The sequence below is a fragment of the Strigops habroptila genome, chromosome 8, assembly GCF_004027225.2.
Source record: "Strigops habroptila isolate Jane chromosome 8, bStrHab1.2.pri, whole genome shotgun sequence".
Lineage (NCBI taxonomy): Eukaryota > Metazoa > Chordata > Aves > Psittaciformes > Psittacidae > Strigops > Strigops habroptila.
Window position 1 is genome coordinate 17,994,618 of NC_044284.2, and position 22,582 is coordinate 18,017,199.

The window sequence follows — 22,582 nt, forward strand, 5'->3', positions numbered from 1 at the left end:
GTCTCATTGCCCCATAAAGAAACAAAGTTCATGTTATATAAAGTGTGCATCTGAGCACAAATCAGAATTTTGGCTGCTTGTGATCTGTGCTCTGTTTTTTAAACATAATTAGTAACGTAAGGCTTAAGAACTTAGGAGTTTTAGCCTTTTCCATTATGCAAGCAGAGTGTTCTGAATATTGGAAAGCTGAAGAATGTTTGTGTGACCTACTTAAATTACTTTGTTTCTAAGTATTTAGACTTAGAAATTACCAAAGTTAGGTAATTTTGTCTAAGCTTGTCACAACAGTTTATTGTAGTTGATTGCTGTACTTGCCCTCGTATTTTGTTCCAAGTTGTGGCATTATCACATAAGTCTACTTTTAATTATTTTTTTTTTCCCATTAAGGAATACAGTGTTTCTTAATACCTCATAACATGTTCTAGCAAGTGAGGAAAATTGGGAAATTTCACAATATACCTTGTTGATTCTAAATGTCAGGGTTCTTTTCCTGTGATTTTTGTCTTTCATACCATGCATCTTTTTATTGCCAGGTTTCCTTTACTAAAGGCAACTTACAGAGGTTTATTTGATACAATTTTTCAAAAAGGTGCATGACAATTTTAGTTCTTAGATATAATACATATAATTTCAAAACCTTGCAGGAGTTGCAAAATTTGTTAATTATTTTTTCCTTTTCAGAAATAGAACACAGTGGGAATGATCGATGCATTTTTCTGAGGTCATTTGTGAGTCGGGGGCAGATCTGACTGTAGATCCATGTACTGAGTTACGTTACCTATTAGAAGATGTGTCTGTGTGCAAATTGCAGTGGGCTAGATTAGCCTAATTAATGATTCATTAATAGAGTAAATATGTATCTCGAGTAAAATATTAAGCTTCCATTCTTAGGAGAGCTAAATGTGCTCATGCTTCTAGCTAAAATTATTTAAAGCAAGATACTGAACATCTTTAAGAACAGATACTACATTAATTTATTCTGAGAACAATGATATCCCAGATATTCTGTAATTTCTTGAAATTCTATGGTACTGTAGTGTTCAAAAGATTTATTCCTTTGTAGTTGCCAAAGTAGCAGAACTTCATGGATGTTAATAAAATAGACGTACTTGCTTCTGCTCACTTTGCATTTTATAATATTTCATATGTAGTTAGTTTTTTCCTGTTTCCTTCTGTAGTCCCTCTTAATACAATTGGATTGAAGAGCATAATAATACCAATTTCATAAAATATGTATATAAGTCAGGATAAAATAATGTTGAAAATACTTCAGTGATTAAGATGTAATTAATTGTAAAAATAATTAATTTAAGCAGAGCTTAACCTTTATGATGTCCAGAAGATGAACTTTCTTTGGTTAATTATTTTGTGTCATCTTAGTTACAGTTTATATTGTCATGTGCTTGCTTTTACATTGTATGTTGGTATGTGGATTTTGCTTTGTGTGTGTTTTTTTTCTGGGGGGTAGTGGTGTTGGCGTTAGGATTGGTTGGTTTTGTTCTGTTTTAAAACCAGAACAAATTCTGTTCTTGTAACCAAGAACAGAGTTAATATGAACATAATAATAAGACATAGTAGGGAAAACTAAGTAGGATTTTGGTAAGGGAAAGTGATTTATCTAAAGCTTGTGTGACTTACGTGAGACGGTGAGCACATGGGCAAGCACTTGGACATTCAGAACATTACTTGTTATAGCTGATACTGAAACTTACTGTGAAGTTGCAGGAAGGTTCTTGCCATGATGCGTCATTGGGCAATAGAAGAGTAGCTTATGATGTTGAAAAACACATGGTGCTATAATGGTAAATAATATTTTAGGGTGGTGATTTCAGAAGTGTTCAGCTGCAATCCATTTTTTTATGTGAAAAAGGAAAAAAAAAGTGGACATTTTACAATAACTTCTTTTGTATTATTTTTAATGTATTTTCTTCAAGGAAATGCATTTAATTCATGATCACTGATTTCGAAATTGTACTCAAGGTTCTTCAAGCCTTATAAACTACTTTTAGGAAGATCTTGAAAAGTAATTGGAGTCAGGTAGTTCAATGACTCTGCATGTGTCCTCAGCTTTATGAGAATATTTTATGACACCTTCATGCTGAAAATTTGAATGCGGTTGCCTTAAAATCAAGATTAAACAAATGTTCACTGTGTAGCTAGTGTTCAGTGTCTATACTTTGCTGGATTTCCAAATGCTAATACAGTACTGATATTCAATAATATTTTCCAATATATTAAATAGGTAACTCAAGTATTTTTAATAACTTGCAGTTGAAGTATGTTTAAAAGCGAGTGCACTAGAGGGCAGTGTTTTCCTATTTAATGTAGCATTTCGAAGGAAGCGTTTGGAGGTCTCCTGATTTAGTATTTGGGTTTATATGTCTGTTTAATCAGTTCTCAATAATCTTGAGTTCTTGGGCCCTTCTCTTGTGAACTCTTGGAGTTGCTTTCTTTACATGCGTAAGTAGTTATCTAGCAGAAATAAGTTCTGAGAGTCATAAAATTAAGCGTGTGTGAATGTTTAAAAAATTATGGCACTTGACATCAGTCTTAACAGCTGTTTACAGTAGAAACCGCATTGGAAAGTATTAGTAAAAGTTACTGAGGGAAGGGCTAAGAAGGAGATGGATTTGGAGGCATACGCAAATGTAAGGAAGGATGAGAGAAACCATAACTGGCTCTGTGTCCTACTAAAGAAGCATATAGAGAAATGCAGAAGAAGGGGTCATACAGACATAGGCAGTATATTAATATGTCATAGAAAGGGACTAGAAAGGAAATACTGGGCATGGGGAGGAATTTAAATATATCAAAGGCAGTAGAAAAAGTAGAACTCAAAAGAGCTGCATTGAAAAAGGTTTTCTCATCTATTTTCACATGTCAGTGTTCTTCAGGAAATATATTTCTATATATAGAAAAATAACTAGAACAGTACTATACTTCCTGTGGATTTTCTAACCTTTTCAGAAAGAAAAGCACCAATAAGGCCTTTTTTCACTACTTTATATCAAACTTGCTTAAGCAGTCAGGATAAATTATTTAATAGAATAAAAAAGGGAAAAAAAAGAATCACAAGTGTTATTCAGAAAGATCCATTTTTGACTTTTTATTGATTTATTATTCCAACCCTGGTGAGTTACATTGTGAATGGTGGAAATTACCAAAACGTCCTTATTTACGGATTGGTAAACTTGCCAGAAACAGTAACAGGAATCTGCTAGTATTTCTTGGCCTAATTATTTGAGAGCAGTGTCCCTGAGGCCATACTGTAGATAGAGTATAATGGTGGGAAGGGTGTCACCCATCCACTGCTGTAAATTGTTTTTAACTGATCAGCTTGTTAGGAATTCCCAAGTCTGCCAAAAATACTGTATTTGGGAGGAAAAATGACCCAAATTGGAATTATAATTCAAAATTACTGAAATTTGGATGGGACAGGAAGAGGTACAGTGTTTTCTTTGGAAGCAGTAAAAGTTTTCCATACCAGAAATATCTTAGTGTGTTGAAACTGAAAGGAACTCCCAGGTCCTTCTGTTTGTGGGGACTGTAGCCATGAGCCCCAGTCGTGGTGTGAGCCCTCTGCCCTGCGGTGCTGCGAATGTGGTCAGGCAGCAGTTCTGCTATGATTCTGTCACTGGTTACAGCAGAGAAATTCGGTGTGATCTTTCTTCTCCAGTAAGGTTTTTGGCTCTGGAACAGCCTATTTGCCCATGAACCTGAGATGCTGTGAATTGAATAGGAAAACCTGAGCTATTTGTGTGAGAAATGTTTTGTTTTCTGGTAGAATCGCTAAGTATTGCTGGTGTTGAAATTGTTTTTCATTTTTGTAAAATTATATTTTCCCATGAAAATGTTTGTGAATTTTCCAAGCAGTTGCGCATATACCTGTCCTCAGTTAAGAAAGGTTTGTCCTGCTAAACATGTAGGTTTAGGTCCTGCTAAACAATGAGAAGTATGCAGCAAGGCTGTAGTAGGTACAACTCAGTTGCTCAATAGCAAACTTCAGCAGTTTGAAGAAGTGTTTTGATGGAAGGAATCTATTAGATGTTATTTTTCTATTGGAGGTTGAGAGATTTTCAAATTAATTTTATTAAGGAAGTGGATGTGAAAGTACAGACTTGTTAGAAATGCAGTTACATGCCAAAAAGCTGTTAGATTTTTACAGCCCACAAGCTTGAAATTTAAAGTTGATAAATGAAATGCTGAAAACAGAATGGGAGAGGAGGAGGAAGTTTGCTTTTTTAGTTTTGTTTTTTTTTTTCCCTTAGTGTTTGCTTGCATTTATTACTAATGCTGTGTAGTCAAATGTCTGAAATACTTGACTAATAAAAATTGTATTTCTCAAAATTGCCAAGGTGCTTGTATAACTAGATGAGCATCTTGTATAACTAGATGGTGTAATATAGTCTGGATTTTCAGTGTAAAACATCTTCATACTACATCTGTCTATGAAAACATATGTGATATCCTCAAAGAAATCCTGTCACTCAGTAAGAATATAGTACTGCAAGGTGCAAGTGCAAACATAAATAAAAATTTGATGGATAGTGACCTGTACATTTGAATCCAATTTTGTTGTGCACCAGCTTTCCCATATAGAAGAAAACTGAGATTGCTTAATGTTTTCCACATGACTTCTCAGTACTGAGATTTGCCAGTAGTTTCCAGTCTAGTCTTCTGTCCCACTTTTGTTTAACGGTAAAAACAGGGCAAGAAGATTACTCCTCTCCCCCCTGACATTCATTTTGGAACAAACAAAGGGAAAGGGATTTCACAATTCCTGACTGAAGACCTATTGATATACTGCTTTCTGTATTCCGGTTTCCCTTTTTTCTTGTTTCATGCTTGTTTGTTTGTTTGCTTTTTAATAAGAATGAACACCTAAATATCATATTTGTGTAGGAGAATTGTAGCCCAAGTATCCAAGAAAGCAAATATAGAGAATACATTGTACTAGCTAGTGCTTGTTACTCTTTGCTTAAAATAAAATAAACCTTTGTAAGAACTAAAGGCATATGGGTTTGATAACTATGGCCTTTCAAAGGGTTCTGAAACTACTAAATACAGTGGGAATCGTGTGCTTTCCTAGTGTGAAAATAGCAACTGAGGTGATAACATGTGGAGATATTGCAGTATTTGTGTTGGAACTTCCACAGTCCCTGTAGTTTTTGGCAAGAATATTATTCATTATCTTGAGTAAACTGCTGTTACAGTTCAAGCAAGTACTACTTCAAACATCTGTGGTTTCTTTGTGTGGATGGAGTTGGACATGTGTTAAGGATTTTCGTTTTCTAAGCTGAATTTATTATTCTTATTAGGTCATCCTTGGCAAGTACACCTGGCTTTCATATGAAGATGTATACATTAAAGCTGTTAATTTTGGAAATGGCTTAGCAGCATTGGGTCAGCAACCAAAGACTAACATTGCTATCTTTTGTGAGACTAGAGCTGAGTGGATGATTGCAGCACAAGCCTGCTTTATGTGCAATTACCAGCGTAAGTATGCGTCTTTCCTAAAATTATGTCTTGATCTTGCAACACAATCTGAAAATAAACCTTTTATTTCATATAATAAGAAAACTTTATATAGGTTTTATGTAGAACATTTAAATATACAAATTAAAAAATGCTTCATAGGGTAGAGATTGCACTTTGTAGTGTTTTGCTTTATTGAACAGAGAAACCTGTGTGTGCAGATGGAGTATGGTTTCAGTAAGTATAACTTGCTTAATGAATTTGTGAGAGGTTTATTTTCCTTTAGTCTCAAATCAGTACAGATTCCTGAGTTTCTAAAAACAAACAAAAATCACACATGAATTCATTGACTCAGTTTCAAGAGTTGATGTCAAACCTTCATTTGTAAGTTTTGTTTTAACTGGGTATTTCGTCAGTTCTTCAGTTTTGATTTTGGTTGGGCCTGTTTTTCTTCCTGAGAAATATATTGAGTGCTGATCGCAATTTGAAATAGAAATTGTTTTCAAATGTCTGTTTCATCATCACTCCTTAGTATGTCATTCACCTAACTGTAAGCCCAGCCTGGCTGCATTCTGTGGTGCTCCCAGGCGCACATTACTCACTTTGCTCAAAGGGCACTCTAGAAGCTGCTGTTCCTTACAGGCTTTGGCCTCTTCTCTCCCATGCCACACTTGTCCTCCTTCAGTAAGAGATGGGCTGTAAGAGCCAGATGTGAAGAAATTACTGATTTACTACCTACCTACACTAAAGATGTATATCAGTTAGACTTTTTTCAGATTTTGGAAGCAAGCCTAAGAATCTTAAATGGTCCCTCTCTGCTGTGAGTGTGTTTCAATTTGAGAATCCATGTTTTCATGAGTATATCGCAGTTTTCATTTAAATAAGACTGTCTAATAGGAGCATACTGACAAGATGAAGCCAGACTCTACTCGTGGTGTGGTTTGATAAGACTGGAGGCAACAGGCACAAGTTGAAACACAGGAAAACTTGACTGGATAGTAGGACAAACTTCCGAGTGGTTATGAAATCTCCATGCTTGGAGATACAACCATAGAATGGTTAGGATTGGAAAGGACCTTAAGACCATCTAGTTCCAACCCCCCTGCCATGGGCAGGGATGACTCACACTAGACCATGGCCTTGAGCACTCTGCTGTAATGAACTGCTTCATGCATGTGATCTTCCCAGGTGCCTTCCAGCCTAAATTCAGTGATATTTTTGATTCCTTCTTCACTGAGTGACAGCTTCTGACTTGTCTACCAGAGCAGAGATCTGCACAGACTGTTCTTGGATGAGATGCCTGTGTTGCTTTTAAACTACGTGCCTCTTAATACAACGTGTCAGTTCCCACTTAGCACTTTTGGGATCTGTTACATGCCTAGTGACTGTCCTGGGAATAAAATGCAAAGGCTTGTATCAATTATTTTTTCTTTGGAAGTGCAATACACTTAGAAATCCTAGGAAGGTTTTATAATTTGAAGGGAAAAAATGTATCTGAGATAGTGGATGGATGTCGTGCAGAATGGTATGCATATGGTTTTGGGTTTGTTGGATTAATGTTTTAAATTCCCTTTTTGAGACGTGCTTCAGCGCACTGTCTCATGTAAGCTCTGTGTCATCTTGTGTGAACTTGGCTGACTTGAATATTGGCAGATGATGATATTATGCAGTATTCACAGTCAGTTTGCTGAATGAATTATAAAATTCAGATGACGTTGAAGAAGTAGTGTGGCAAGACATTGCTAAATGACTTATAGTAGCATTTTTCAGTTTACAAGTTTTGCAACAGCTAGCTGCTGTGGTAGTGTTGTGACATTCTTTCCGAATGCGAAATGTATTAAATTTGATGGTATGTGCCCAGAACTGATGTCAAGAGGGCAGGTTCATCTGCTTCATCTTCTCTCATGCTGGAGAGAATGCCTTTTATACTACAGAATTAAATGGGGAAAGTAATTTTTATCTTACAGATTACTTGCACAAAGAATTGGTTTTATGAATCTAAATACTTGGTTGTTTGTAAATTTGACACTGTTTGAAGCTATCTAAGTCTTGTATTTCAGGAGGTAAAGTGGGATTGCTAGTTCAAAATGGAAAAAAAGAAGTACTAACATGAAAACAGGTTTTCTTCCAAAGTATCTCCTCATCTGTCTGAAGAGCTCTTCACCAGTGTGGGCAGATAAAACACCCGAGTGTGTAACCAAATAATGAGATAAATGGGAAAGGTTATATTTCATTTTTCAATCATGCCTTCCAGAGGCTTGAGCAGAAGTGGTTTTGTCAGAATTGATTTGGCTGAAGCCTTTAAAGGTACATTTTGCTTTTTATTTGTGATGTGTGATAGATGCTGTAATACTCAGTGTAACATTTTGGTTACAGTGAAATAAGTGGCAAAAGTTCTGTTTGTTTCTTTAGGGCAAGGCTTTGTTCTCATATATTAGCTGACAAATTTAGTGAGGCCGAGAGTTTCTTTTCTGATTGATTTTTGGACCAGTACTCCTAATAGAAGTTCAGATATCAAAGACTCATGCTATTGCATGTGTAAAGATGTTCTTGGTAAGTTTTCAAGAGAACAATGGGAGAAAAAAAATTACCTAAACTTTCAGATTTGCCTGAAAAAGTTTTACGTGCCAATGTGGAGAAGCAAGAATTTCACAGATCAGTCATTGCTCAGTTTTTTTTTCCTCTCCATGACATCAGTACACCATCATATAAATGGAATAGTTCTCTTTGGCTCTGTCATATAGCTGTAAGTTGTCCTTGATGTAGATGAGTAATTAGCTACATAAATGCTTATTTCAGAGATTATGCTTTTCTTTTCGGGCGGCGTGTTGTCTTGGTTGTGCTTGTTGGCTTGGGGAAGCTGAATTTCTGCTAGATGTTTATATAACAGGGGTCACTGCAGTAAGTAGAGAGAGCTCGTGGGAACTAGTAGAGGCACTCTTCTGGACTTTGCTCCCACCAAATTAAAGAAAACACAGTGCATGTGCATTTGCCCTGCAACAGTTCTGAACTATGATGGGCTGTTTCAACAAGGAAAAATAAGGGGAGGTCAACTTTTCTGTGTAAGAAAACTGCTTTTGAGTTCTTCCTTAGTATGCTGCACTGGATTTGTAATTCCCTGGATTTCAAATCTTAGAATACAACAGAGTTTGATTTGATTTTACTTTTAATTTTTGCTGCAGTGAACATAGTATAGTTCTAGCCCTAACATACAGTGGGTGTCTTCTTTTAATAATTATGTTAATTATTCAGCTAGGTCCAGACTAAAGTACAAAAAAACCCCTCAGATACTTAACATGCCAAACCCTCCAACACTGATGTTGCAATTATTAATGATTGTGATGATTTACCTTACAACTTTTTTGAGATGCCCCTGTTTAACAGTCTGCTTGGAAAATTGGGAATTTTTATTGTTTTTAAGAGCAGTACCTCTCTTCCTCTTTGAGCTGCCATTTTCTTCTTCAGTCTCTTCCGGTCTTTTCTCAAGCAGTTCCCATAAAAATGGCAAGGAATTAAATGTGATTTTTAAGTAGTTAATATGAAGTAATTGTTGTTTAACACTATATAGCTAATGAGCTGTCCTTAAATACAGGAAATGGTGTTTCTAATAGTCAATTTCCTAAATATTTTATTTCTTTGTTATTCTGTAGTCTCATGATGTCAGTTCAATGTCTAATGATTGTGATGATTAAACCTTTATTATGTTGTTACAAATAGATGGGAGCAGGTTTATTACTGAGTATGAGAATTAACCTGCTGATGACAGGTATTGCAATGTTATAATAATTTTTTATTAGCAGTCAATTGTAAAAAGTTAGCAACAAAGCATGCGAATTCTGAAAAGTCACATAAATGAAATCTGTACGTAAGAGGACTGTTAAACAGTGTAATAAACTGAGAACAGATGCCTGCTTTTAAAATGGTAAAAGCCATGAAGTTACAAAAATAGATCTAGAAGAGAATTACATAGGGTAATGTGGATTTGGTACCTCTAGTTAGACCTTGAAAAATAGCAAACACTTGCGTAGACAATGGTTGTTCTTTATTCCTTCTCAGAGTAACTGAAAGTTAATGCTGTATTTAAATTCATGCTATATGGTGGGGGTTTTTTGTGGGTTTTTTTTTTTTATTTTTATTTTTTCTTTTGTAGCCAAATGTTTACTGTTATTGCCTAATTTAGAATAGGTTAATCTCAGTTCTTTATTGTAAGCTACATTTGAAAGTGTAACGTAGAGTTTCATCGTTTTTATCCCCATTTTATGTTCCAGTTGTTACGCTGTATGCTACTCTGGGAGGCCCAGCAATAGTGCATGGGCTGAATGAAACAGAGGTGACCACCATCATTACTAGTAAAGAATTGATGCAAACAAAACTGCAGGTCAGAAAACTGGTGTCTATCTCTTTCCAGTGTATTCATTCATTATTGTTAAAAGGCCTGGTTCCATTGTACAGAACAATGATTTATTGCCTTTCTGTAGGGGAGACGCTTCTTTTAGAATAAGATTTATGTATCTGTCTTCATGTACAGAAAAAAATGATAGCCTTCATTTTAGGGATTTAGGCTCCTCAATAACTCTTGAGCAGCTGCAGTGCTGCCTGGAATAACACCTTTACAAGAAACTGCTATGGTTTCTGCATGGATTTAGCCACTATAAATTTAACAGTTGAAGCAAATGGGAAGAACAGAAAAATGTGTAAACTGTATATGAATAGCTAAATGTGATCATCTGCCTGATTTATTGTTGGATGTTTTCCCAGCAGAGAATGGCTCTTAAATCTTAAAGATGTGAACTTGAAGAGCTAGAGCTGTTTTCCAGTGCAGGGAAGAGCTTATTAAACATTTTAACAGTCGAAAAACTTTTTTAACTTACTGACCCAGATTGAATACACAAGTGGATCAATTTATCTGCATGGATTTCATCATCATGTGTTTTGGGGGAACTAGACCTTTCACATGAGGGAGTTGTTTTAATGAAAAACCATGCACTATTGCTGAACTTTGAATAAGACTTTCCCAAACCTTTTTTAAGTTACTAGAATGAGAGTATATATATGATGCACATTTATTTCAGCTCGCAGTAAGAGAATAAATTTCTTCTGCTTGAGGTGATAATCATCTCTTCTGCCACTAGGACACTGATAAATGTTTTAGAACTCATACTTTGCTTGAAATGCTTAACTAGTGCCTAACTAGTGATTTTCTGTATTATTGCTAGCTGTTGCTAATTTTAAATAGCATAGTAATCAAGGAGCAACATAAGAATTATTGTGAGCTCAGTGTCTTCAGTTTCTCTGTGTTCTATGAGAGTGGAAAGTCAGTTATCTCTACAAATCATTGCAGTCTTATTTGTGGGCTTTTCTTGAAATAAGACTGAGATCAGTAAATGGTTGGAAAAGTTTTTGGACTTCTAAGTGGAAAGTTCAGTCAGTTCTGCAAATCTAAATGTGGAAAGTTTTAAGCTTTGCAGCTGTTTGAGCTAGACAAAGCTTAGACAAGTTCATCCTCTGATAGTCTAAATCCTCGGATAATTTATATCAATGTTTTTTTAACATATGCGCTAGTGTGATGGGGTTTTTTTGTGGTTTGTTTTGGGTTTTTTTCCCTCTTGTTGACATAAGCCTCATGTATCATTTCTGAACACATGTTCATTTCCACAGGAAATTGTTTCTCAAGTTCCACTGCTGCGACATATTATTACAGTGGATGGCAAACCAACAACATGGTCAGAGTTTCCCAAGGGTGTCATTGTTCATACTATGGCTTCTGTGCAAGCTATGGGGGCCAAGGCAGATACTGGTAGGTTATCTCTTCTTTCTATTTAGCAATCTCATTTGTTGTCCTACTTTGACCCTGTTGAGTGAATGTGGTGAAACTGCAGATCTCAAAAAATGATGCAGTGATTAACCTTTTAGCATCTGCTTTTTCTTTAAATGAAATCTGTGGGGATTTTTGGCTTGGTTGTGGTTGGATTTTCGGGTGTATGGGGGGAGTTTGTTTTGTTTTGGTTTTGAGAGAGTAACATGGTTTTAATAAGAACCATTTTCTCCACAACGGAGAATAATTTTTAGGATAAGCATTTAGGCCAGGATAGAAACTTGGGAAGCATTGTTATGATCAGACATATTAAAACCAGGTTGTTCAGAGCACACAGAGAATACTATAGTGCATTTTATAGCAAAATATGTCAGTAATTTTCTACCATAAAGTTTTGTTAAATTCACAAATAACAAAATGTAAAATAGCCATTTAAATCTGATAGAACTTGGTCACTTTTATTGCATTTCTGAAAGTATTAATCTACTATGTACATTTCTTGAAATCTATTTCCAATCTATGTAACAGTTAAAATTCAGAATTTCAGAAGGTTTTTTTAACTATTATTACAACAAACTTATATTCTTGGCTCTGAATTGCTGATAAACCTAGTATCTTAAGATTTCATTATATTCAATAGTTTTCTTCTGATCTTATTCTTCATGTTTTCAGAATCTTTTAACCACTGAAGGCACATGAATGTTGGATTGAATTTTGTTTTGGGAGTAGTGTGGGTGGGTAATCCTTTTGCTGTTGAAACTTGGGGGAATGGCAACTTTTGCTTCCAACATCATGACCTCTCAATTTCGTTAAAAGATGCGTTTCCCTTTTTTTACCAGTTTCATGTACTCTCAAAACTGTTTCAGACAACACCAATATAAAAAATTATAGCTATAGTTCATTAGTTCCTTGAGATTTGTTAATCTATGTGCTGTGTAAAAAGGTCTAATCCCTCATTCACTGGTCTTCTAAATATCATATACTATGCACTATAATAAAAACATTATCTAGTCAAGTTTACCATTCGTAAATTGTGGAATACTATGGTGTTTGTTTTTTTTTTTTTTTATTGTCAAGCATGTTCAATTAATATTATATTAAATATATGAGCTGCTGCTTATGTCTTTATTTTCCCCTGTGGTGTTTATCTTGCAGGATGGATAGGGTTCAGGGAGTGGAAAATTAAATGTTTTCACTCTTCTCATTCAGTATGTGTGGTGTGCTACATGTATTGCTCGTTGAAGTTCAAGAAAACAATATACACCTGGCGTGATATAGAAGATAATGTGCCTGCTTGTTTCTTACCACATAAACTTTCTGCTCTTTTAGACTTCCTAATCTGCTAGTGAATGAGCATGGTGGGGAGGCTAACTTTACTTCTAAAGTGCATTCCAACATTATCTGCAGCATCTTACTGGTCTTTCTACAAAATTCTGAGAGAGAAAACAAAGTAATTTTTTGACTGCAAAGAACTGTCAGGCAAATCTTGCTCTGAAAATGCTGTCATTGTTATTCCATCTTTATTCTTACTCTTTTCTAAATTCATCCTATCAGAATAACAGGTTGGATGGGGCTGTAAGCAACCTGGTCTAGTGGAAGGTGTCCTTACCCGTGGCAGGGGGTAGATGATCTTTAAGGTCCCTTCCAACCCAAACCTTTCTGTAATTTTGTGATTATGCAGTTTTTCCTCTGAATAAACACATTTATTTTCATATTTTCTTGCTCTCAGAGCAAGCATTTTAAAAACATTTTAATCCTATTAAAGCTGTTGAACCTACTTTAAATATTTATAGAAATTGGACCTCATGTTGGCTCAGCAGGGCCTTGCTTCAGGCGTTGCAAATGAGGCAGCATGGTGTTCCTCTGCCAGGGAACACAGGAGGAACTAGCTTTGTATATGGGGATTGACCTTGTGGCCGTGTGAAACCAGTGCAGCCTATCATCCTGAGGATGTTGAAGCTCGGTGGCATTTTGGAGATGCCAAAGCTTCTCCCCTTTTTTCCTCTCCACTGCAAGAGTATGGGAAGCATAATAGAAAAAGTGTTGTCATGATAGACTAGGACAATGACTCAAAGTGTTGCTCAGCTAATACAAAGAAGTTCCTACTCTTTGTGAAGGCACTTAAGCTTGACCACAATCTTTTTAACTGAAAGCAAAATGCAATAGCAGTAGTCGTGTAGTATTACGTTGCAGTGACTGCTGAAATCAGTTAGTATTTCAGATCTCACAGTCTGATAGGCTCTCCACACATTATGCGTTCGCTTCTTTTAATACAAATTACAGGAAACAAACAGCAGGCCAGGCCTGTGCCCTCTGATATCGCAGTGATCATGTACACAAGTGGATCCACAGGAGTTCCCAAAGGAGTTATGATCTCCCATTGCAACATAATTGCTGGGATAACTGGAATGGCTGAGAGGATTCCAAATCTGGGGTATGTACCAGTGGTTGCTTACCAGCAAATAAAGTAGTCATGTAGTTGCATATTCTTTTAGATTGATTACTGTGTAAGAGATCAACTATTTATATTGCTTTGTCTAGGACATACCATACTATGCACTGATGTCTGAGCATTTTCCAGTACTGCATTAAATGACATGACTACTTCATGTGCTGTTTGTTCTCTCAACTTCTGTATGTGGGCAAGACTGGGGCACAAGAGCCTGTGAGGCTGCCTTGCACTAGTGTTTGAAAGCTTCCCTAAGCAGTACTTCCTTTGGTTAGTGTTAAATTCTGTGGTTTCTTTCTGTTTGGTGCAGTTTCTAATCTTGTCCATGGAGTTGCCTTTGCAACCATAGCAACAGTTAATTGTCTTGGGATGAGTAAACATCACACTTTGTTCATGCCTTTAACCTACAGTATGTAGTATGCAACTTTTTAAGCAAAACCCGTATTTGAAATATATTCTCAAGGCACTTTTCCAGTTTCTTTAGTTCTGCAGTAAGCTCTGTGTAGATTTTGCTTAATGACTTATCTGAGGACTCTCATGGTACAGCATAAACCTATTCTTCAAAAACTCTTTACAGGGAAAAAGATATCTATATTGGCTATTTGCCTCTTGCCCATGTTCTGGAGCTGAGTGCTGAACTTGTGTGTCTGTCTCATGGATGCCGCATTGGTTACTCTTCACCTCAGACACTAGCTGACCAGGTATGTTGTAGATGTAAGCACTTACAGTAAAAAAAACTCAAACCAAAACATAAATAATTACTGAAGTCAGATCTTTGTAATATTACTTAAAAAATATTGCAACTAATCTTTTCTGCAATTCATGAAAACAGGGTATTGGTGGTTATGACTGGGACTCTGGACTAGTTGTTAAAATACAATTTAAATGAAAACGATTGTTTGAAAGATGTGCTATGTCATTTTGTTTGTCTTGTTAAAAATCTTGAATGTGTCTGCTAGTAAACATGTTCTTTGCTTTAGTCCTCTAAAATAAAGAAAGGAAGCAAAGGTGATGTTACGACACTGAAGCCAACCCTAATGGCAGCTGTCCCGGTAAGTAACTGAAGGATAAATACTTAAATATGTTTTTTATGTGTTTTAAAAATACAATCCAGATTTTTAACAACAAAATCAATGCAATGATCATTTAAATAAAAAAGAACTTTTGATGTAAAGCTAGTTTAAAATAATATTTTTGGCATTTATGTTGGAGATAAACATTGATCATACAAATTTCAATATTTTTCAAAGTTTAAATAGCTATGGGGATTAGGTTGCCATTTTAAGTAGTCACCTATTGTTCATTATGCAAATGAAGAATATGTGCAAATGAGTGGAATAAAAATAATTGGCTGCAGGCAGCTTGGGGTTAACTAGTGCTCCTGCTCAAATGCTTGATTTCCTGGTTTCTGTGAACATCTTGCTATCTCAGCAATAGAAGAGGAAACAACCTGGGAGTGTGTTGTCGTCTGTAATGTACGGGAATTTGTAGATCATGTTTCCTTTTTGTACTGAATTTAGGATTTCTGTTTCTGTGAGTTAAAGTTAGCCTTTTTATGTAACTAGGAAATTATGGATCGGATCTACAAAAACGTCATGAACAAAGTGAATGAAATGACTGCTTTCCAGCGGAATCTGTTTATATTGGCCTACAACTACAAAATGGAACAGATTTCCAAAGGTTACACTACCCCGCTCTGTGATAGGTAAGTTCAGTTTTATTTTTCAATGGCACCAAAAAAATGCTTATCAAAGTCCTACCATGTGAGCATTATCTGATTTTTTTTTTTGTTTGTTTGTTTTTGTTCTTTTCTTTGTTTTACTGTTGACGCTTTGAACATGAACAGGTCTGTAATAAAGTGTAAATTCAGTAGTTTGTGTGATGCTTCAAAATATCTACTGATATAATTTAAATGAGTGTTATTTAACTTGAAACTGATTGGAGGTTTATATTCATTGCATTATTTTCATTAGATGTTTAATAATGGACTTATACAATTCCTGGTTAAGATGGGAAGTCTATTCCTATAGATAACTGTAGATTTCGCACTTTCACAGAAGTGAATGGTAGGATATTTGAAGTTGGAAGGAAACCCATAAGGATCATAGAGTCCAACTCCCAGCTTCAGTGAGTTAAGAATAAAGATAAGCTAAAGGATAATATAATTGCAAAATTTGTACAGCTTATTTAAATTATTTTTGAGGAGAAAAAACGCAGAATTTTACTGTCTTAAGAAATCTGCAGTCTCAAAACATTTAAACAATCTTCAAATTAGAATGTAGAAACAAGCTTATCCTGTGTTCTTGAAAACTTAAATGTGCTCCTTCAGAGTTTTTCTTGAATACCATAGAAGTTTATTTGAAGATGGTGCAAACTTTTAGTTCAGATACAAAATTAAGTACTTTCTTGTTTTGTTTTTAAGCAACAAATACATACTCATATCTTTGCATTTTAGCCTTATTTTCCGGAAAGTACGAATGCTGCTAGGTGGAAAAATTCGCATCCTGCTTTGTGGAGGAGCTCCACTCTCTGCAGCAACTCAGCGGTTTATGAACATTTGTTTCTGTTGCCCTGTAGGACAGGGGTATGGACTAACTGAGTCATCTGGAGCTGGAACGATCATGGAAGGTTGGTGTCAGAGCATCCCACTGGGTGCTGTGATCCATGCTGAGCGCTCTGTGCGTATCGTCTTTGACAATCTATTCATTTGGAGTATGCCACCAAATATTAATTGGGGAATCCTGGGAATCACCTATAATAGAATCATAGAATCGTAGAATCGTAAGGGTTGGAAAGGACCTTAAGATCATCTAGTTCCAACCCCCCTGCCATGGGCAGGGACACCTTGCCCTAAACCATGTGGCTCAAGGCTCTGTCCAACCTGGCCTTGAACACTGCCAGGGATGAAGCATCCACAACCTCCCTGGGCAACCCATTCCAGTGCTTCACCACCCTCACTGTAAAGAACTTCTTCCTTATATCTAATCTAAACTTCCTCTGTTTAAGTTTGAACCCATTACCCCTTGTCCTACCACTACAGTCCCTAAGGAAGAGTCCCTCCCCAGCATCCTTGTAGACCCCCTTCAGATACTGGAAGGCTGCTATGAGGTCACCACGCAGCCTTCTCTTCTCCAGGCTTAACAGCCCCAACTTCCTCAGCCTGTCTTCATATGGGAGGTGCTCCAGCCCTCTTATCATCCTCGTGGCCCTCCTCTGGACTCGCTCCAACAGCTCCATGTCCTTTTTATGTTGAGGACACCAGAACTGTACGCAGTACTCCAAGTGGGGTCTCACAAGAGCAGAGTAGAGGGGCAGGATCACCTCCTTCGACCTGCTGGTCACACTTCTTTTGATGCAGCCCAGGATACGGTTGGCTTTCTGGGCTGCAAGTGCACACTGCCGGCTCATGTTAAGCTTTTCGTCAACCAACACCCCCAAGTCCTTTTCTGCAGGGCTGCTCTGAATCTCTTCTCTGCCCAGCCTGTAGCAGTGCCTGGGGTTGCCCCGACCCAGGTGTAGGACCTTGCACTTGGCTTGGTTAAACTTCATAAGGTTGGCATCGGCCCACCTCACAAGCGTGTCAAGGTCCCTCTGGATGGCATCCCTTCCCTCCAGCGTATCAACCGAACCACACAGCTTGGTGTCATCGGCAAACTTGCTGAGGGCGCACTCAATCCCACTGTCCATGTCACCGACAAAGATGTTGAACAGGACCGGTCCCAACACTGATCCCTGAGGGACACCACTCGTTACAGGTTTCCAACTGGTCATCGAGCCATTTACCACAACTCTTTGCGTGCGGCCATCGAGCCAGTTTTTTATCCACCGAGTGGTCCATCTATCAAATTGATGTCTCTCCAATTTAGAGACAAGGATGTCATGTGGGACAGTGTCGAAAGCTTTGCACAAGTCCAGGTAGATGACATCGACTGCTCTGCCGCTGTCCATCAGTTCCGTGGCTCCATCATAGAAGGCCACCAAATTGGTCAGGCAGGATTTCCCCTTAGTGAAGCCATGTTGGCTGTCACCAACCACCTCGTTGTTTTTCATGTGCCTTAGCATGTTTTCCAGGAGAAACTGTTCCAAGATTTTGCCAGGCACAGAGGTGAGACTGACTGGTCTGTAGTTCCCTGGGTCTTCCATCTTCCCCTTCTTGAAAATGGGGGTTATATTACCCTTCTTCCAGTCATTGGGAACTTCACCTGACTGCCAGGATTTTTCGAATATGATGGACAGTGGCTTAGCAACTTCATTCGCCAGCTCCTTCAGGACCCGTGGATGGATTTCATCAGGTCCCATGGACTTGTGCACGTTCAAGTTCTTAAGATGGTCTCGAACCTGATCCTCTCCTACAGTGGGCCTAAGGTCTTCGTTCTCACAGTCCCTGCATTTGCTTTCCAAGACTTGGGTTGTGTGGTCAGAGCATTTGCTGGTGAAGACTGAGGCAAAGAAGTCATTAAGAACCTCAGCCTTCTCCAAATCCATGGTAGCCAGTTCTCCTGATAGCTTCTGGAGAGGGCCTACATTGTCCCTAGCCTGTCTTTTATTTGCTACATATCTATAGAATCCTTTCCTGTTATCTTTTACATCCCTTGCCAAACTTAATTCTAGCTGGGCCTTAGCTTTCCTAACCTGGTCCCTAGCTTCTCGGGCAATGCTCCTGTATTCTTCCCAGGCCGCCTGTCCTTGCTTCCACCTTCTATAAGCTTCTTTTTTCCCTCTAAGTTTCCTCAGCAGCTCCTTGTCCATCCATGGAGGTCTCCTGGCCCTCCTGCTGCACTTTCTTCTAGTCGGGATGCAACACTCTTGAGCACGTAGCAGGTGATCCTTGAATATCAGCCAGCAGTCTTGGGCCCCCCTGCCCTCTAGGACTGTATCCCATGAAACCTTACTAAGGAGGTTCCTGAAGAGGTCAAAGTCTGCTTTCTTGAAGTCCAGGGCAGTGAGCTTGCTGCATGCTCTTCTCACCGTCCTGAGGATCTCAAACTCAACCATCTCGTGATCACTAGAGCCAAGGCTGCCCTGGAGCGTTACATTTCCAACCAGTCCCTCCCTGTTGGTGAGCACAAGGTCCAGCATGGCACCTCTCCTCGTCGGCTCCTCTACTGCTTGAAAGAGGAAGTTGTCTTCCACACAATTAAGGAACCTCCTGGATTGCTTGTGCCGGGCCGTACCGTCCCTCCAACAGATGTCAGGATGGTTGAAGTCCCCCATGAGGACCAGGGCGTGCGAGCGTGAGGCTGCTCCTATCTGTCTGTAGAGCGCTTCATCCACAGAGTCCTCTTGATCAGGCGGCCTGTAACAGATCCCCACCGTAATGTCCCCTGTTGCTGTTTTCCCTTTGATCCTGACCCACAAACACTCTGTTACCTCATCACCCATCCCCAGACAGAGTTCCATACTCTCTAGCCTATCACTGACATAGATAGCAACGCCCCCTCCCCGTCTGCCTGGCCTGTCTTTTCTAAACAGCCTGTAACCTTCCATTCCGACATTCCAGTCATAGGAGCCATCCCACCATGTTTCTGTGATACCAATGACATCATATTCCCATAACCTTGCACACATCTCTAATTCCTCTTGCTTGTTCCCCATACTACGGGCGTTTGTATAGAGGCACCTTAGCCGAGCTCCAAATGAAGCCAACTCAATGGCTGGGACAGCTGGAACATCTCTACATCTCTCCAAGCACTTATTACAGGTGCTGGCAACTGACCAGGAATGTTGGGATGGATCAATGCTCCCCTCCCCCAACACATCTAGTTTAAAGCTTTCCTGACCAGCCTGGCAAGCCTCCTACCAAAACAGCTCTTCCCCTTCTTTGTCAGACCAGCTCCACCAGCCTCCAGTAGATCTGGCCTCCCAAATGGAGCCCCATGTTCTAAATAGCCAAACCCCTGACTATGGCACCAGCTTTCTAACCATTTATTAACCTGCCAGACACGCCTAGCTTTTTTAAGGTCCTCCCCTTTGGCCTGGAGAATCGATGAAAAAACTATCTGAGCTCCAGAGCCCTTAACCACCTCTCCCAGGGCTCTGTAGTCCTTCTTAATGTCCTCCAGGCAACTGCTGTCTATATCTCTAGCACCCACATGGACGACTAGAAGGGGGTAATAGTCAGCAGGACTTACTAGAGCAGGCAGCCTCTCAGCAACATCCCTGATCCGAGCCCCCGGCAGGCAACACACCTCCCTCGAGACTGGATCAGGCCGGCAGATGAGCGCCTCTGTGCCTTTCAAAGTAGAGTCCCCTACTACTATGACCCTCCTCTTTTTCCTGGAGGCACCAGTAGTGATCCTCTTTACTGGTGCATCAGCAGGGTGCTCATTAGGTGTGGTGGGTGCTTTCTCATTAGCCTCCTGCAGAACCGCAAAGCAGTAGGAGTACTCATTTTGACACATTGTGCTAAAGCTGGTGACTTACATATAAAAAACGTTCTCATTTGTAATAGAGAAACCCCTAATAGTGTGAATGGGATCTTGGCAGTATTGCACTTAGCAGTTGAACTGAATAAATTATTTTGAGATTTTGGAAAATTAAAAAATGGAATGCAAAAGCCTGCACCAGATTTTAATTTCATATCATAGAACTTAATGGTTTCAGTAAAGTGGAACCGTAGTACAAATGATGAGTCTCCAGTGGTGCTCTTTCAGGAAGGTGCCTAGAGGCAGAAGTATTTGGGAATGAGACTTCAGGAAAGTGAATCAAAATACAGAATCCCTGAATTGTTATAAAATATTGCTACTTATCTTAGAGTCCTGCGAACACTATTTAAAGCTGTTGTGCCACTTCCGAAGTGTGATCCACGTGGATAGCTTACTGTGTTGATATGACTGGAAGTATCTGTAAATACAGCAATCTGTTGTCTTTGCAGGATAAGAATTTTATCTGCGTTACCTTGATAGATCCATTGCTTTTTGTGGGGAATTTTTGTTCTATGAATTAGAGTTTAGAAATAAATAACAGTTAATTTTCACTAAATAAGATGCATGATGACAAAGACTTTTTCTTTTACTCTGTTTTTTCTTTGTTTTGGGTGTGTTTTTTCCTGAAAAATGCTTTTTTAAATTTTAGTTTGGGACTACACTACAGGGAGAGTGGGAGCACCTTTGGTCTGTTGTGAAATCAAGTTAATGAACTGGGAAGAAGGTGAGAATTTCTGTATGTGATTTAATTATAGTGTGTTTATAAGAACTTTATATAGCTATTTTTCTGTTGGGCTTTGCTCAGTAGTAGTAATTAGAAGTCTATTTCTTGGCATTTTAATTTTTAAAGGCTACTTTTACCTATGAAAGTTTGAACTTGGGAGAGAAAAAAAGGTAAAATAAATTCCTTAGTGGTTTTTAAACTTAAAATGTCTAGACAGAGCAATCGACGTGAATGGCCTTTTGCCTAGGTTGTGTTATGGCTCTCTTTAGCTATACTATTTCTTGTATTCACTGTAATTGTATATGCATATTGTGTAAGTGTATACAGCACTGTACCTCTTTCTGATTTAGATTAGTGTTCTTGCAGGACAGGGTGCAGGTTGTGTATGTTGTGTCTTAGAGGCGCTGGATACAGGAGTCTTCAAGCGAAGTGCATGCATGATACCTGCTGTTGCCATTAAATCATATTAAAATAGTCTTCATAATATTCTTATTAATAAATTCATTTAAAATTGGCATATGGAATGGAAGCTTAAAGGATGCTATACAAAATATATTTAATGAAGTTTGAAATGTATTTATGTTATTTCCTTTCTCTGTAGGCTTTTATGTATTGTAGAGTAGAAAGACTTAATGCTTAAAGGTGTTTGGGGCTAATGTGAAACCTTATAGTTTTTTTTACTTTCCTAAAATATGAGGTGAAATCTATCTTTGGTGGGTTTTTTTGTTGCTTTGTTGTTTTTTTTTATCTTATTCAAGCTTGTATAAAACTTTCAGAGCATGGCAGAATGGTTGCATAGAATTGAAACTGAACTAGAGGCAAGTGAATTTAGGCAAGTGGTAACTTTGTCTAAGGACTTAGTAAGGTTCTTAGTTTAGTTCTATATTTAAATTGTAAAAATAATAGGATCTTTGCTTTGGAATTTTTTTCAATTCTTGTTAACCCATACATTTAGGTGGATATTACAACACTGATAAACCATATCCTAGAGGTGAGATTCTTATCGGAGGGCCAAATGTGACTGTGGGCTACTACAAAAATGAAGTACGAACCAAAAAAGATTTCTCTGTTGATGAGAATGGGCAGAGGTGGCTCCATACTGGCGACATCGGAGAGTTTCATCAAGATGGATGTCTAAAAATTATTGGTGAGTTAATAAATCCAGGTGAATGTAATTCTGATTCTGCTAAATACTGCACTTACCCCCCCAGAATCTCCATATCTTGGCATGCAGTCTAAAGCCCTACCATGTGTCCCAGGGAAATTCTGATATGTTAACATACTTGACTGTGTGCTTTAAAAGCTGATTTTTGAAACAACTGCTTGCTTTTAAGACAGTCTTGACTCCTCTCTGTTAGTGAGACTACGTATTAATTAGAGACTTAATTATAGGCTAATTGAGCTAGATGAGCTGCTTTAGATTTTATAATTTTGTAACTGGAATTTGATTCATTGAAAAGACTCTTTTGATGATATGCGCTCAGGAATTAAGTAAGCCTTTTTCTAATCTTGTTATTCTTTTTAATATCTAGGAGAAAAATATACTGAGGTAAAGGTGTTATGCATGTCTGTGATAGGCTCATAATCCTTTGACACCTGTAGGCACAAAAATGGTGCCATATAAACTACGAGGTGTGTCTCTTGAAGGCAGCGGGATGATTCAGGATGCTCTTTAGTCCTGAAAACTAAACATA

General features: G+C 38.1%; 1 protein-coding gene across 3 annotated transcripts in view; it reads left to right on the plus strand.

Moving 5' to 3' along the window:
• ACSL3 (acyl-CoA synthetase long chain family member 3) overlaps positions 1-22,582 on the plus strand; it is a 56,854-nt gene that overhangs the window by 22,327 nt on the left and 11,945 nt on the right. For all 3 annotated transcript variants that reach the window (XR_003992652.1, XM_030494858.1, XM_030494857.1), the window contains 10 exons: positions 5,319-5,496; positions 9,744-9,853; positions 11,134-11,272; positions 13,574-13,724; positions 14,317-14,440; positions 14,720-14,791; positions 15,305-15,444; positions 16,195-16,367; positions 20,814-20,888; positions 21,844-22,035. Coding sequence is in view for 2 of the 3 variants with exons in the window: in XM_030494858.1 (XP_030350718.1) it covers positions 5,319-5,496; positions 9,744-9,853; positions 11,134-11,272; positions 13,574-13,724; positions 14,317-14,440; positions 14,720-14,791; positions 15,305-15,444; positions 16,195-16,367; positions 20,814-20,888; positions 21,844-22,035 (1,354 nt within the window). In the remaining variant the exon portion in view is untranslated. The remainder of the gene's footprint in view (positions 1-5,318; positions 5,497-9,743; positions 9,854-11,133; positions 11,273-13,573; positions 13,725-14,316; positions 14,441-14,719; positions 14,792-15,304; positions 15,445-16,194; positions 16,368-20,813; positions 20,889-21,843; positions 22,036-22,582) is intronic.